Here is a 16,931-nt window from a genome sequence, read left to right as displayed (position 1 = left end):
ACTACCGGTTGCACCTTCAAAGGCATGTCCTGCTTTGCATGATGTTTTGTTTTAAACCAAATCATTTAACTAGACTGTCAGAAAAACTGCAGACCTGTAGTAAAAAAAAAAAAAAAAGGTGCTGGACAGATAATTCCACACACTGTCAGACTACTAGTGCAGTGTAGAAAGAACACAGCTAATGAAATGCTCACCTATAGTCTATTACCATGCACTTTGTATCAATAGCATCCCGGGGTTTGAAAGAGAAGCACGTCATGGAACTGTATTTTTAGATTCTGCAACAAAATAAAGGTAGCAACACAACTTTGGGAGATGGAAAGCTATTGAAAATTAAGATATCTTTACAGGTATTCTGTAACCATTCCATGTTGGCAGAACGTTAGACCAATACACCGACTAGCAATGCGCTGATGGTATGATTGATGGCATGATTTAGCTTTACACAGTTTAGCTTTTTATCTTTTAAAGATGTTTTATCTTTTTATCTTTTAAAAACTGGTAATTGAATATACAGTCATTCAAACTATGTTGTTTTCTGAAAAGGAATGTCAGAAATTTCATGTACAGAAATATGAATGTGCATTGCACGAGTCAATCTGAATCCTCTGCTCTTTTCTGTTTTAAAGTTGTTTTTTTACCACAAGGTTATTCCTTTTTCATTTTCTGTCCATATTTTTTTTTAGGTGTCCATTTTTCATAGAACCCTTTACCTGCCTGTAGTATTATATATTATTATATATCCATTGCATTGGACACTGATTAGGTAACTTCCTCCCTCAAAGTACTTTGTACGGACTGATTTCTGTCGGCCTCCTAACTTAAGCCCCAATCCAAACTCATTTGACTACTGTGTCAGACTACTGCTGAGGAAAACGTAAGAGATTTGAAATCCGTCCTGTCCAACTCCGTCCCAGACAGAAACAAAGCAAAAGGTGTCTAGTTTGTTACCAGTTGTAATGATGGATTTGTGACTTTCAACCATGGATTTATGGTGAAACACTTCAGATAGTATTTATGAACAGTTTGTTCTTGTTCAATTATCCAATGACCTTGCCCAGAGCAAAGCCCCAGCTGCCAGGATGGCTTGGTCTCAGTTTTTCGCTCCCGATGGGATACCTATGACAGACAAGGTGGACGGCAAAGGGGCCCAGGTGCAATTCTTTAAATTTTGTAGTGACTTTGAGGTGTAAGCTACTGGCCATTTATGACCATCAAACTCACCTGGGATTTAAAACCCAACCTCCAACAGCAAGAGGCTGGTGTATTAACCCTCTGCAACCCCAAGCCCCAGTGCTGTGGATTTTGGTATCTTACAAGTAGACACAACTGTCCCCATCTGCAAAGAAAATTACTTCCCTTTGCAAACCTGTTTAACACATGGAAGCTTCATGTATAATGAGAGGGCATAGGGTTAACAAGTGGAATCCATTATATTCATAGTTCATATAGAATTTGTGTTTTGGGACATCCTTCTGTGGTTTTGTGTTTAGATTGATTGGTGTCCATGTTCAAATGTGTTTCTGTTTTTCCCTACACAGGAAAAAAAAACAGAAAACTGCTGCCTAATTTTCCTTTAGTCCTGTCATGCTTACTGACAATAGCTTGAGATGAGTATTTATAGATCAGTGTTTTTCTTAGTTTTAACAGAAGAGTCTCCTGTTTAGTCTATGAGTTCTGCAGCAGTCTTGTTACAAGTTTCTTTGGTCTTTGAGAACAGTTTACATTACTCAAGGTGAAGTGTGGATCTGAGAAGGATCTTGTCACGTACACAGACGAATTGTCATAAGACATGGTGCTTTAAAACAGAAAATGGGTTGAGAACTTAGAAGTTGATTTGATCAACCTACTGCATACCCTGCTGTGATAAACTACAACTGGATTTTTTTACAGTAGCAGGAAATCCACCTGAATTTCATTAACCATTTCTATTTGGAGATAATCCAAGGATAGGTGGGTGATGTCATTCAGGGTGATCCTCAAGCGTGGCTGTTGGTGGCTTATCCATTACCGGCTGGTCATGTCAACCGCTTAGCTGAAAATGGTCCCCGAAAAGCCTGCACCAGGTTTGAAAAGAAGAGAGTATGCAGATTATGTAATATATCTCTCTTTCTCTGCAGGAAATTGTCGACAAGGATGGAAACAACAAACTGCTGTCTTTCACAATACCTTCGTTATCCAAACCATCCATCTATCACGAGGTGAGTGAAAGCAGCTTGAATAATAATGCGCATGTTACAGTCAGTTGAAGCTACTAGTTTGTAAATGAGGTGATAACTAGCAGGTAACAAAATAGAATTAACTTTTATTAGAAAATGATTTAGTGCCATCAGCCAATCAGTTTCCAGAAATAACGAGCATTAATACAAAGTAGATGCCCATTGGAACATCACCGCATCACCTGCAAATCAAATTTAAAATCGGTCTGTGCAATACTGGCTTTTTCATTTTGACTTGCTGTATTTTTAAGTGTAGTTTACATCTAATGGACAGTAAACACTAAACAAAGACGAAATTGGTCCAAATTTAAGTTTTATTATCCACCAAAACCAGCCAATCAATACTTTGCATTGCATTGACAAAAGCAACCAATCCTGTACCTGCAACTGCCGGTACCAGCCAAGCACAGACTGTCCGCTTGACTGGAGCTAAGACACAGCATCTTCCAATAACAGCAAACGGAGACATGGACAGTTCAGTAATATCGCTCCATTCAGATATCTGCCACTGTTCAGATAAACTATAAGCAACTCTGACAAGTAAAAAAAGTTATTTGTTTAAAGTTTTTTTTTCCCTCTAATTATGTGTGTGATCATTTATGAAAATATTTGGGACTATTTTAAAACCTCTCTTAGTAGAAGGCTATCCGACGAATCATTACCAGTTCAGTGTAAATGTAGGTTCCAAAGTGTTTTTTTTTTCTAAAGAAAATAATGAGAGAATTTTTTTCTAATGGCGATAGTGCTCTCTTGATGAAGGCTCTGTCTTGCTTTAGTTGACCTTGACTTTCATTAGCGCCCTTTGGCTCGGGGCACATAACTCCAGTTGTGGTCAACTAACACACATTAGAGCCTTCATCAACTGGCACTTTTGATTTAATTAATCACTAAGCAATACAATTCTGTAATTCTATCATCTTTCAGCCAGTCAGAGAACCACATCACAAACATCATATATATGTTGTGGACCGTTGCCGAAATTGGGCAGTGCCCAGCTGCAGCGGGCAGATGCTGAATTAGCTTTGAATTTTACGTCATTTCGGCATCTGTCCGGGGTGTTCGTCAGCTGCCAACGGACACCCGGGCTGATGGCAAAGAAAGACCTTAGTGCGCCCTGTTGTAACAAATGAAAGGCTAATGGAAAGTAACACAGCAGCGTTCATCCTCTGGGTATCTACTGCAGTTCTCAATAACAGTTTGTCAGTCGAATAACTTTATTAATCATTAGACTGACCTGAATCCTTTATATTTATTTTTCTTTATTTATTTTAATAAAATGCTGAGGAAAATGTCTAATTTTCTGAGATCTGATGTCAACTAATGTTAGATGAAATCATATAGTTTGAATATGTAAAAAATATTTTCTACATAACAAATTAAACTTTTTAGAAGAAAACGTTTTCTTCGGAATTAAGTTGTCATTCATATTTCTAAATAAGAAAAATACAAACTTTATGCTGCTGATTAATGATTAATTTATATTGCTATGATAAATTAGTTTTGGCACTGCGTTCTTCCTGAGTTTCAGGTAACTATATTTAAACTTAACTGTGATTATTAGTGTCTTGCTGATATTGAATGATCTCTCATTCAAACAACGCAACTCTGCTCAGAAATTTGTATTGTATTACTGCAATAAGAATAAAATAAAACAATGTTGCATTTTATTCTTGGCTTGTGTCATCGTTGTCCCCACTTGCTCTAACCTCTATATCTAATCCATAATGAAAATAAATTCTGCATTGATATTTAGTTTCGTTCCGTTGCTATAGCGTTGTCAGAAAGTATTTAAGTTATTTAAACATTTCAGTGGGTGTCTTGGTGAACGTGCGCGTTTGCTCTTAAAGGCAACAAAGGTAATTCACTCTCTATATGTATTATACTCTCTGTTAACAATCTTTCTTCGCCCGGGTCTCTGTAGGCAGTTGACCGGTCAGGGCAGATCCATAACACACACACACACACACACACACACACACACACACACACACACACACACACACACACACACACACACACACACACACACACACACATACATAAATACATTCATTTCCTTTTAAAATACATCTTTATTTCCCTCCACTAGGCAGTGAGTTTTAGTAATTGTCCAACCTTGTATAAATTAAATAAGAAATAAGTACGCTACCTGGTGTTGGCAGGCACTTGCCTCATCTTCAGTCATCAAGACAAATGTAAGTGCCTGTCTGGTTTTATGCCAAGATTGGGGCTTTCTCTTAGAAGGGCAATACATCAAGATACATTCATTTGATATAGTTGTACTGCTTTAGTGCCTTCCTGGGCCAGTAATATCTGTACAGGTTGCTATGCAGAGTCCTCAGAAGACAAAGGTTGCAGAAAACAAAACTGCAGATTGGAATAGTATAGTTGTGGGTTGCATGTCAATTTCCAATTGTGATGACGCTGCTTATGGACAGCCATTTCACATCTGTTTGAGAGTAAAGTTAGTAACCTACTAATTAAAGAACTTGTACAGGCATGGCCGTCTGGAGTCAGGTGGTTTTCGATGGAGATTCTACAGGGAGCATCTCATTTGTTATGGTGCTCCTGCAGCTTAACCCTTTACTGCCCCGGGTATGTCCCTATACCTATTTAATGCCTAATTTCTCAATGTCAGATATATTGGACACTTGGCAGCAAAAGGTAGGGAATGCCAGATTGTCAGTGTTCAGTCACCCCACCACACTGGGCCCTTGTGGACAGGCGCTTCAGTTCTTCTGAGCTGTTTGGGGAGTCACTCCGGTTGGGGAACATAATTGTACATTCTAAACTGGGGATATAAAAAAAAAAATACAGTGCACCCTAAAATATATATTTAAAATAATTTGGTTGGGACTTTTCCAAATGGTGTGTTTTGTCATACTGATAACAATGGCTGATCTGATGTTCCCCAATGTTATCTTTAGGGAAGCAAAATTCTTCTCCATGGAGAACTGCTTGTCGCAACGTTTCTCATGTTAAAATTTAAACTAATCCTTTACAATCCAATAACTCATTCACTGCACATCTTCAGCTAATTCCAATTTCAGCAGAATATTAGGGCCTCTGTGGTATTTGAACATATGCCAAAATTTGATGGACGAGCTGTAGGCTGCGATCGTGTACAAGGAATTCCTCATTTGAAATATTACCTGGCACAGTTCAGATATGTAGCTGAGTAAATTACATCGGCTCATCCGCAGAAAATAAGGCTTCTTAGATTCCTTGGATTTAAATAGCTGATTTAGCAACCAGAACGCACAGCAATTAACAATAGATTGAAGTTGATCAGTTTGTTTGTTCTTCTTTAGGACATTAGCTAAAATACTCTGTTCTGTCACACATTGTCCTCTGACTGCCCGTGTGCCCCTAGCTGTGTGTAATGATGTAAGCTGAAATCCAAACCGCTTTACCAGTTAATTTTGGATCTGATATGACAAAGGCGTACAGCAGAACAGTGAGGGTCTGCATCCTGAATGGGTGCTTTATTAATAATTTTATAGATGATGTTGATATGAGGATTACCATACACCCAGCACTGTATCAATAGTATTGTTTTACTAACAGAAACTAACGTGCACATATATATATATATATATAATCATGCATTGCGTTAGGCAGCAGCGGGGCTGGTAGGTGACGTAGTCACACACGGAGACATAAACCTGATATACGCTCATTGCAAAGGAGCCGGCTCTTTTGTACAGCGGTATCGGCGCTATGCTTCAGTGCGAGAGGTCCCGGGTTAGCTTCCGCCCTCCACCTGTGTGTGGAGTGCCTCGCCCTGTGTGATGCGCTTGCCTGCATTAAGCGAGATCGCTACATTGGTGTAAGAAATGGGATGCAGGTATCCCGGGAAGCACTCGTCGGACTGTAGCCTGGTGAGCAAGTCCAGGGCGGACTTGAAGCTGGCAGTGGAGAGTGTAGCGTGCACGGGGGAAGGCAGCAGCAGGGCTGGTAGGTGACATAATCACACATAGAGACATAAGCCCGATATACGCTCCTTGCAAAGGAGCTGGGTCTTTTGTACAGCAGTATCGGCGCTGTGATTTAGTATATGTTATCTCAAAGAGCCAGCTGCCCAACGTTTTGATATGTTGTACATATCTTTCGCAAGGGAGCCTGTGTTTGAATCAAAACATTGGAGGTATTTATAGGTGTTTGACGGCATGAGAACTACTTGTTATTGTTTATATTCAAATCCATGATTTATTCTTACATGATGTAATGGTGTTCTGTATATTGTGACATCATTTTTACTTATATCTTCAAATCTATATATTAGTTCTAATTAACATTATTTTATATAAACTTATATTTACATTATCAAGCAATGCTGGCTTTGAGGATCAGCCTTGATATGGTCTTCCCAGTGCATCAGCATGCACAACTTTTGAATTAATTTTGTTTATATAATTATTTTTAACTTTTTATATATTTGTTGGAATTAGTTGGAATTGTTGGAATATCGTGTTCAGTCTATTTATCCATTTACTTTCTTTTATTCTTCTATATGTTGCATTGTCTAATTTTAGCTGTTAAGAACATAAGAACATAAGAACATAAGAAAGTTTACAAACGAGAGGAGGCCATTCGGCCCATCTTGCTCGTTTGGTTGTTAGTAGCTTATTGATCCCAAAATCTCATCAAGCAGCTTCTTGAAGGATCCCAGGGTGTCAGCTTCAACAACATTACTGGGGAGTTGATTCCAGACCCTCACAATTCTCTGTGTAAAAAAGTGTCTCCTATTTTCTGTTCTGAATGCCCCTTTTTCTAAACTCCATTTGTGACCCCTGGTCCTTGTTTCTTTTTTCAGGCTGAAAAAGTCCCTTGCGTCCACACTGTCAATACCTTTTAGAATTTTGAATGCTTGAATTAGGTCGCCACGTAGTCTTCTTTGTTCAAGACTGAACAGATTCAATTCTTTTAGCCTGTCTGCATATGACATGCCTTTTAAGCCCGGAATAATTCTGGTCGCTCTAATACTACAAACTGTACATCATTTATGTCATGTCCTTGATCATCCTCCTCACGGTTTGGACCAAGTAAGTTTCGTCGGATTTCAATACAGTGAAGTGTTTTACTAGATTTCTGCTGTTTTTTTTTGTTTTTTGTGGGTTCCAGTCTTGAAGTCGTTGACCTTCGGGTCGTGATGGTGAAGTGCTGTGCTATTGGTTCATTCATTTTTTTATTTCTAATTAATGAAAGGTGGTTCTGAATTCTTTTATATAAAGTTGTTCTAGTCTCTCCAACATATTTTATTTCATCACATTTTTCACAGGCTATTCCATAAACAACGTTGATATTTTTACAGTAGATATTAGCATTTAGTGGATATGTGGTGTTCTTATGTTTAATTATATTTTTACTTTTGTCCATGTATTTACAAACTTTACATGTACTAATGCAAGTATTTGTAGAACCTAGTCTGTCAGTTATTGTTTACTGTGAACTAAAATATCACCTAACTTAGCTTCTCTTTTGAATGCTACAAGTGGGGCCTTAAGAAGTACTTTTTTCAATGTTTCTGAATTATGTAGAATCCGCAAGTGTTTCCAAACTATCGTAGAAATATTAGGCAAAAGTTTAGAGTAAGTCATTACTAGTGGGACTCTTGACCTTTTTATCTCTATTTTTATAATCTAGTAGATCATCTCATTAGTTTATCCACTTTTCATAACTCTGCCTCTAATTCTTTCTTTGTATCTGCTTTTTTAAGATTTGTTTTTCATAGTCACTTTCTTTTGAGCATATTCTTCGTGTTCTTATTCCTAGACTCTTTGGGATTGCCCTTTGGGATTTTTGCTCATTAATTTATGGCCGTTAGTTGATTAATTGGTTGATTAATCAATAGATTCATCCATGCACATTTTTAATAAGATAACAATGTTATAGCAGCTGTCCTGTATAGTAATACTAAAAAAATCAATAGAATATAAAAAAATAATAATAAATAAGCCCAATGGTAAATTTGTTTTTTTAAAAGGCAGATTTTTGGCTTTCCCATTGGTTAACTCCCAATTATGTCCCGCCTCTGTTCACTCGTGATTTGACACCTGTATAAGTAGGAGCAGATCTTTGACTCTCTCATTGGTTAAACCTACTAAAGACCGTCGCTGTTTTTGTCCCACCTCTGCTCCTCACTTATGATTGTACAGCCGCAAAGAAAATGCAGATCTTATATTTGTTGATTTTATTTTATATACAAAAATAAAACTGCATGATTACATTTTTTAAAAATTAATCTGCGATCAACTCGTTAGTTGATTAATCAGTCCAATAAATCTGTTGATCGGAGCAGCCCTCTCTCTCCTCTCTCTCTCTCTCTCTCTCTCTCTCCCTGTGATATGTGAGAATAACAGATATATTAAAAAAACACAGAATCAGCATAGCAGCTCTAAGCCTCTATTTAAGAGTTCTAGACAGCAAAAAATTACAAACCATATTATGCACACACACACATAGTGATCTCTATGGAAAGCCATCTGGGACAAAAATGCCAGAATCTCATGGGACATAAAAAAGGCAAGCACGTCATTCTGAACTGCCTTGCTTAAACAGTAACTTCCTGAAAATGTTGTGTACTGATTTTTATATATATAAATATATATATATAATTAGTTGCAACTTTGTTATGTGGAATGTAATAAATGAGAACCAAGTTTTTTCCCCTTCACTTTACAATGCCATTTCCACGTTTTATTTGAAGTGTTTAAAGTTACATTTTGGTTTTTGTTTGCTTGTTCAGATACAGAAAGGCACAAGTAAACCATGTTACTGTACTTTATGAAAAGGTGTCTGGCCACTGTTTACTGTGAAGAAACGGCAAGGAATGAAAGAGAAATAAATAAAATGCGTTATCAACTTTATGTGCTAATTATTTTGGGAATAAACAACAACTTTTAACTGCTATTTGGCATCCTTTGTTTTGTAGTTAATTCACTAGGGTAAAGCAAGTCCTACGCAACTTATTATTTATTCCTGGGATTAACGTGTTACATATTGGAAGGTCTTGCCGTAAAATAAAGGCACACACATGGGCCACGGGCACGCCCCCTGCGTACCTGTGTATTGTAGCAGTATGTAAAATTCCCCATTAACGACCCAACAGCAAAATGAAATAAAAATGTTACCCATGCACAGAACTGGGAACACCAGTTTCCAGAATTAAAACAGTATACAATGTCAGTATTCAAGATTGTAGAATATAGTGCTTGATAAGGCCCTAATGTCATAGTTCACATGCAAATGAAAATGCAGAAAAGCTACTAAAGATTGCAGATTTAAATTAAAAAAAAAAAGCATCAGAGTTTCTACAACTGTTTAATGATTAACTTTTACATTACTGTAGCTTGTCTCATTTGCTTTGTTTTTGCTGCAGTTCAGCATGAATTCCGTGAGCACTCAGCTAGCATTTAATGCTGCAGTTTTCTGTTTTTTTTTTTTTTTTTTTTTGTTTTGTTTGTTTTGTTTTGCAAGCAGGTGCTGGGTCAACCACATTTCAATTCTTTACCCTTTGCTGGCAATCTAATTTAAAAATAAAATTCAAAGCTGATTGGGGAGCATACCAGTCTATTACCATAAGAGGCATGAGAGCAGTCTTGGCGAAGGTCCACTCAGAATGCCCTTCTCTTAAAAGATTACATTAGCATGCACTCTGGTGCCTTCTCCAAAATGAACTCCAGCTTTTATTGAATGCTTCATATCGTTATCTCTGTTGCTAGAGGGACCTGATCTCAAAGTAACAGATACCAGTTTTACATGCTGGCTGAATGTAACCCACATACACAGCAGCATGTGTTCAGTTCAATCAATCAACCTTTATTTAATGTAGCGTCTTTCACAAAGGCAATGCCGCAAAGCGCTTTACATGGCTAAAACAGAAAATACAAAATAAAATAACTCCCTCTTTATAATGCATATATAGTGAAGCAAAAATGTAACTTTCCGTGAATTAACCATGTATAAAGCACCATGTAATCAACGCAAGATTTTTTACAAAATAAAAGGTGACATTCCCACTCATGTATCATTTTAATTAGCAGTTTTTAAACTATAACTAGCCTGGCTAAACGACGGTCGGGAGTTCAGTTTGAAGCGACAGACAAACAAACCAAGTGCGAGAAGAAGAGGGAATGGGCTTACCCCAGGTTCGGCTGGCGAAGAGGGGCTGAAGCGTCTTGTCTCTCGGAGAAAGCCGCAGCTCCTCTCGCAGCAAAAAAAAGTAAATCCATTAGGAAAGATAACCACATAATAGGCCTAATATTTATTTAGTTATAAAACAAATGCTGAATAAGATGTCTGTGTTATAAAGGGCCAGCACAGCTTTTCATCAGTTCAGATAGTGTATCAAAAGGGAGAGAGAGAAGCGGAAGTGAGACTGAGAAGTTGTTTATAGTTTGAACACCAGTACTGTATTTACTGTAGAAATATTGCATGAATCACTAGTATAGGGAATTGGGGGACATGCTGTAGGAACGTTATATCCAAGGTGTGTTATAACCGAGAGCCTTATAGCGAGGGAGCCCTGTACTCCTCATTGGGTAATAAAGCCAAAGGTATATCTTATGCACATACCATTACAACATGGCTTTTTTTTGTTGTTGTTGTTTATTTTGACTGTCTTGTGTGACATTTTGTATTTTAAAAATGATTGACGTTGAGCTCCTTAACCCTTTCAATCCTGGCAAGACCTCAAGGTCCCGTTTTATCTTAACGCCGTATGTTAACATATGCCGTTGTCTGAAATCACGTTGGAACCTCACTGGACTCCTAGGTCCCAGTCTTCAGTAGTGTAGAAATAGATGTAAAAAACGTTTTTGTCTTGTTCTCATATATACTCAATAAATTGGTTCCTTTTTTTAATTGTATAAGGCTTAACCTGAAGGGGGCGAGCTTTAAACTAATGTGTTCTATACCGCCATTGGTCTATAAACACCGGTACGGTGCTAACCAAATTATTGTGAAATATCCAGGCAGCCCTGTATTATAAAAAGTACTACAGGATTTAAGCTTTCACCAACATCACTTGAGCATTGTGAAGAACTGGTGTCCTGACAGCTAACTGAGCCAGGCTTTGACACGTACACAGTTTAAATTATTTATTATTATTATTATTTATTATTATTATTTTTTTTTTTTTTTTTTTTTTTTTTTTTTTTTTTAAGTATAGCAACTTGAAATTTCTGAACTATATAAAGGTTTATCCAGACTACGATACGTAACAGGCTGTGCATTAACGAAAAGTGAGATTTTATTTCTCTAATAAAGTAATAAATGGAGTGACCTTGCAACCTCACTGGAAGTTTGGATAATGATTACTACTAAAAATTCGTTTTTTTTTGTCTGTTTTTTTTTTTTTAAGCAAGAAATGTTTTATTTGTCAATTCATTATTGCAGATGTATCTATTTATATATAATTCTAATGATATATAACAATTACGTTTTTAAAAAGATAGCAACCTATTTTAATTCCCTAGAAACATGTTCTTTACAGTGATGTGCATTTTTTCAGGTCAAGTATGCTAAAGGTATTCTGTCATTATGAATGATTAACCTACTTTGTCTCATTTTCCCAGCTGGGTATTCAGAATTTTAGGCCATTACTCAATATAGACCATCAACAGTGGCTACAAAATATCCATTTGGAAGATGGGTCCCCTGTGACATATAACCTGAAGTGTTGAAACAGCCTTTTATTCACTCACAAAAGTTCAAGAGTCCTAGGTAGAACACAATTAAATTAATTTTCTAATGCCCCATAATGATGCAGTAGTGAGTCAACCGGTCATAGATTTCAAACACTTGAAAGCAGGTTGCAGAGACAGATTCCAATGACTTGGCCATTAGGCCAAATGGGAACAAATGAAAATCCTATGGGCCTCATTCACTAAACTACGATAAATGACCAGAATTACCTCCACATAGTGCATAAAAATAAATCAATGGTAGCTAATTATATGCACACAACATGCAGGAATTTAGCACGCAGAATTCAACACACTGAATTATGGATCATTTTTACATACACTGTATATATATATATATATATATATATAGCATATATATATATATATATATATATATATATACTGCAGGAGTGCTTAACCCCAATGAGGTGCCGACCATATAAAGTAATTGTATTGGCTGTGATTCATTGCTTTGTAATTACAAAACCACGAGTCATAGCTCTGCTTCAAGTTTAAAGTTTGTAGCGATTGAAAAAGTTTCAGCTCCTATTAGAGGTGGTAATGTAATTAAACAATTCTTAAGAAGAGAATAATTTAGAGTATTTACACTAAACTATGGAGCCGTATGGACTAAATGAAACATTGGATTTGAGCCAATGTCTCTGAATAAGTTGATTGCACCCTCTATCAGCTGAAGTAGAAATTTGTTTTATAGTTTTGAATTATTAATTGGAAGTAGATGTTGTTTTTAGTATGTCAATAGTACAGTGTGGATAATTATGTAAAGTGCCAAATAACTTTATTTTATTGTTAAATTATGTAATTGATCATCTATGTATAAGTGATTACAGTTGAAAGTCTCAATTGTTAAGAACTAATGGAAATTGCACAATATAGATTATAGATATAATTATTATAACTGAATTATCTAATTGAATTAGTGTGTGTGTGTGTGTGTGTGTGTGTATATATATATATATATATATATATATATATATATATATATATAATATATATATATATATATATATATATATATATATATATTATATATATATATATATATATATACACTTAGTAGTCTTGTGAACCTGAAAAAGACCTGTTGTGGCGAAATGCGTAGTTTTACTATCTTTTTGTTTGTTCGACCTTTTTTTTGTTTGCTTGGTTTAGTAAAAAAACTTTGCTTTAATAATCAAATGAAGAAAATCATTTTTAAAAGACTACAGTAAATGTTGTGCGACCAATTGGTCTTTTGGTCTTCAATCTATAAGTTAAGGTTGGTGGATCCATTTGAGAAATGACCGTAAGCCCAAAAACCTTCTTTTGTGTGTGTGTGTGTGTGTGTGTATGTATGTGTGTGTGTATGTATAATCTCTATATAGAGGGTGCTCGAAAGAAACGGTAAGTACGGCGACCAAGGACGACAGAGTGAGGAATCTAAAGTTTACAGACAAGGAACTATATGTATCAGCAGAAGAAGTGGTGGGGAATTATGAAAGGCTTTTTGGTGCTGAATCAGCGAGACAGTTAACTTTAATGAAACACTAAAGACAAAATAAATGGGCTCTGTCCCAAATCACAGCATCCTGTGAGACCCAGTCAAAGCAGAGAAAGTAATTGTTAATGGAACATTTACATTATTTACATTTATTTACAGTTCATTGATTCTGGACCATGTGCAGCTACTGCTGCACTGCTTCTTCTTGATAAAGTATAAAATCAATAGGGGAGGTGAAGAGTACAGTAATGTGAAATACTGTAATGCTAATAAAATGCATATTTTTCATGGTAGGCAGTCAGATACACGATTTCTGTGAAATTTGTGATATTGTGAATTTCCCAGGGCCCTACATATAAGGCTAGTATGATCTGTGCTCAATCAGTATCTAGTTATTACCGCCTCCTCACACAGCCCTAGTAGTGTGTCCCTGGTCTGAAATACTCTGTCCCTGACTTCAGCTCCTCTGCTGGTTCTGTGACACCGTCTGGTCTCAATAAGCGGTACTTTTAACGCTCTCTGAGGCACCTAGTAAAAGTTAGCACCCTTAAGTGAATATGGTTTGTATATCAAGTACCTCTCATGGTATTTTCTGATGTAATTTGCATACATTTCCATTATTCATTATATTTAAATGACTCCCAGCACGGTATTTTTTCCACGCTTTAGGTTGCCTGCAACTGGTTAGTGAATACAGCAGGCATACAAAGCACACAGTAAAGGGCTTAGTGCCTGAAAACACGTTACCACTGTTTATTGAGTGAGGCCTTATGTTTCTGGCATTTAGGAGGATGTGTGTTTTGCCTCTTTTACTTCATCTGCAGATGCTGAGGTCTATGTGCAGTTGATCTTAGCAGTGGCAGACCCACAGTACGTATAGGGTTAGGTCATCATTTTAAATTCTGAAACCAATCCCTCCCAGCTGATCACTTCCCGACCATTCCAGTGCATCTTGTTTTTTGACTACGGTTGGGTCTGCAAATTTAAATAACATAATTAAGTTAACTATATAGTAGTAGTAATAGTATATTATATTTAGGGCTTTCGACATTATAAAAACAAACAAAAAAAAACCCCAACATTTTTCAGGTACATGAAACAGGTAAACATTGGTTAAAACAACTCTCCTACCCGTGTTCCACAATATAAACTAGTAAAAATCAGTATACATAAACAACTTGAACAGTAATGTAATATTAACAGTTCTAACATCAATAAAACAAAACTTTGTAGTCTCAGCTTGTGACACTAGTGAAAGACATTTACTCGCCTGAAACCAGGCCAAATGAAAAATAAATGCTGCGCTGCACAGTCAATTCCATTGAAATGAACTTTGTACATCCAACTTAAACATAAACTCCCTTTTCACCAACACACTTTTAAAATGAATAAAGTCTGCTTTGACTGTAGTAAATGCAGACGTATTTTTCCAAGGTGGCAGCAGACATTGAGGATTGTTCTGGACGTTGTAGAAAATTTAAGACGTGTGTGTAACAACAACAAACCAGATACGAACTGACTTGCGTGCATTCTTTCTCTGCCCGATTTTATAAATTGTAAAAAAAAAAAAAAAAATGTTTGCGATCAAATATTTAGTTGATTAATTGGTCTGATTTAAACTGTTAATTGGAGCAGCCCTAATATATTTTAGCGATCCCGGTTCCCGCAGGCAGGCGCATCACACAGGGTGAGGCAATCCATACACAGGGTGCGAACCTGAATCTCTCACTAAAGCACAGCGCCGATACTGCTGCACAGAAGAGCCGGCTCCTTTGCAAGGAGCGTATATAAGGCTTATGTCTTCGTATGTGATAGGGTCACCTACCAGCCCTGCTGCTACCTTCCCTCGTGCGCACTACACTCTCCCCTGCCAGCTTCAAGTCCACCAGGGACTTGCTCACCAGGCTACAATCCAACGAGTGCGTGCCGGGGTACCTGCGTCCACTTCTGACACCAATGTAGCGATCCTGGTTCTTACAGTCTGGCGCATCAGACAGAGAGAGACAGTCCACACACAGGCGGAGGGTGTGTGCGAACCCGGAAACTCTCACACTAAAGCATAACGCTGATACCGCTGTACAAAAGAGCCGGCAATTTTTTTAATAAAAAAAATAATAATGGGCCACTTCAGTGAGTGACAGGAAAACAATTCCATCTCAGGTTTCTGTGACAGTTTATAAATTACTCAACCTTAGGAATTATTTTCCTGTAACTCTCTCTATTATTTTTTTCTCTCTCTCTCACACACACACATTATATATATATATATATATATATATATATATATATATATATATATATATATATATATATATATATATATAAATTCATTCTTTTGTTATCTATCTTAATTCATCTGACCTTAGAACCTGTTTTTTCTTTGTTTTTTTTTCCTCTCAGCCCTCCAGTCTTGGATCCATGGCGTTGACGGAAGGGGCCCTGTGTCAGCATGACCTCATCAGGGTGGTTTACAGCGACATGCACTCTCAACGAGAGACCTTCACGGCACAGAACAGGTAGCCTCATCTCCTGGGTTTCCATGCAAATAGCTTATTAACAAAATTAACAAAATTACTTTTAATTAAACCTTCCATCTATATTTTTAAACATGCTCGCTGTTGTCAGGCAGTGATTTCCTCCTCATCAGGGGTTGGTACTGTCGTCTTCATAGAAACAAGGCTGGTGTAAAAGTAGAGGGTGACACTCAGGGCTGATTTTAAGCTTTTTGGGATCTTAGCTCAAAAGATCCTTGGGCTTGAGAGGAAAATTTATACAAATCATCTTGCTTGTTCTACTGCTTCCATATAGATAAGCACAGTGTCTTTTCCCCAGGCTTTAAAGATTCCACACACAGAGTGAAATATGTATAAATGTCCCTCTCTATAGAGTTGTGAGTCTTTATGGTTGGTCCATTTTTCCAGTGATGCCATTTCACTTGCATATGTCAGGGCTGAACAAGTGCAGTATAACGCTGTCTCTTAACTATGGCTCCTGTTGACAGATATATAAGGAGGGACCAGTGAATAGGTTTGTCTGCCTTGTTTTGTCTTATGAAAAATACATGACTAATTCATGTAGTTTTTCGTTTGTTTTTTTTAAAACGAGGATTCGTGTTTAATCTGACTTTGACTTAGCTTTGACTTGAGTGTTTGGAGCTTGAGGCTTGAGCTTGAAATCTGCTTTAGTAGCCTTGTTTATTTATTAGCTGTGGATGTGCCAGTCATTTTCAATTTCTGAAAAAAAAAAAAAAAGTGAACCCAGTCATTTGCTAGCCAACTGTGTGTAGCAGACGAAGTGGGAATATATTGATAGTGCTTTCCTGTCTAGATCTTGACGTGCCCAGACAGATCACTGGATAGAAACTTGGAACAGACGGAATGTTGGCATCCTTAATTTGACTCATAATGTTTTTTTCTTTGGTTAAAAGAAGTGTTACAATGTCTTTCATGCTAGGCCATCTCAATTTAGTCCTGAGACGTCTCAATTTATTCAAACTGGCTGCCAACTTGGCCTTGTTTAACC

General features: G+C 37.0%; 1 protein-coding gene across 4 annotated transcripts in view; it reads left to right on the top strand.

The window, feature by feature from the left end:
• LOC121322095 (protein FAM126B-like) overlaps nucleotides 1-16,931 on the top strand; it is a 66,784-nt gene that overhangs the window by 31,859 nt on the left and 17,994 nt on the right. For all 4 annotated transcript variants that reach the window (XM_041261612.1, XM_041261611.1, XM_041261614.1 and 1 more), the window contains 2 exons: nucleotides 2,121-2,201; nucleotides 15,810-15,925. In XM_041261612.1, the coding sequence (XP_041117546.1) occupies nucleotides 2,121-2,201; nucleotides 15,810-15,925 (197 nt within the window). The remainder of the gene's footprint in view (nucleotides 1-2,120; nucleotides 2,202-15,809; nucleotides 15,926-16,931) is intronic.

This window comes from Polyodon spathula, chromosome 10, assembly GCF_017654505.1.
Source record: "Polyodon spathula isolate WHYD16114869_AA chromosome 10, ASM1765450v1, whole genome shotgun sequence".
Lineage (NCBI taxonomy): Eukaryota > Metazoa > Chordata > Actinopteri > Acipenseriformes > Polyodontidae > Polyodon > Polyodon spathula.
The sequence above is the reverse complement of the archived record's forward strand: the minus strand, read 5'-3'. Positions and strand labels throughout refer to the sequence as shown.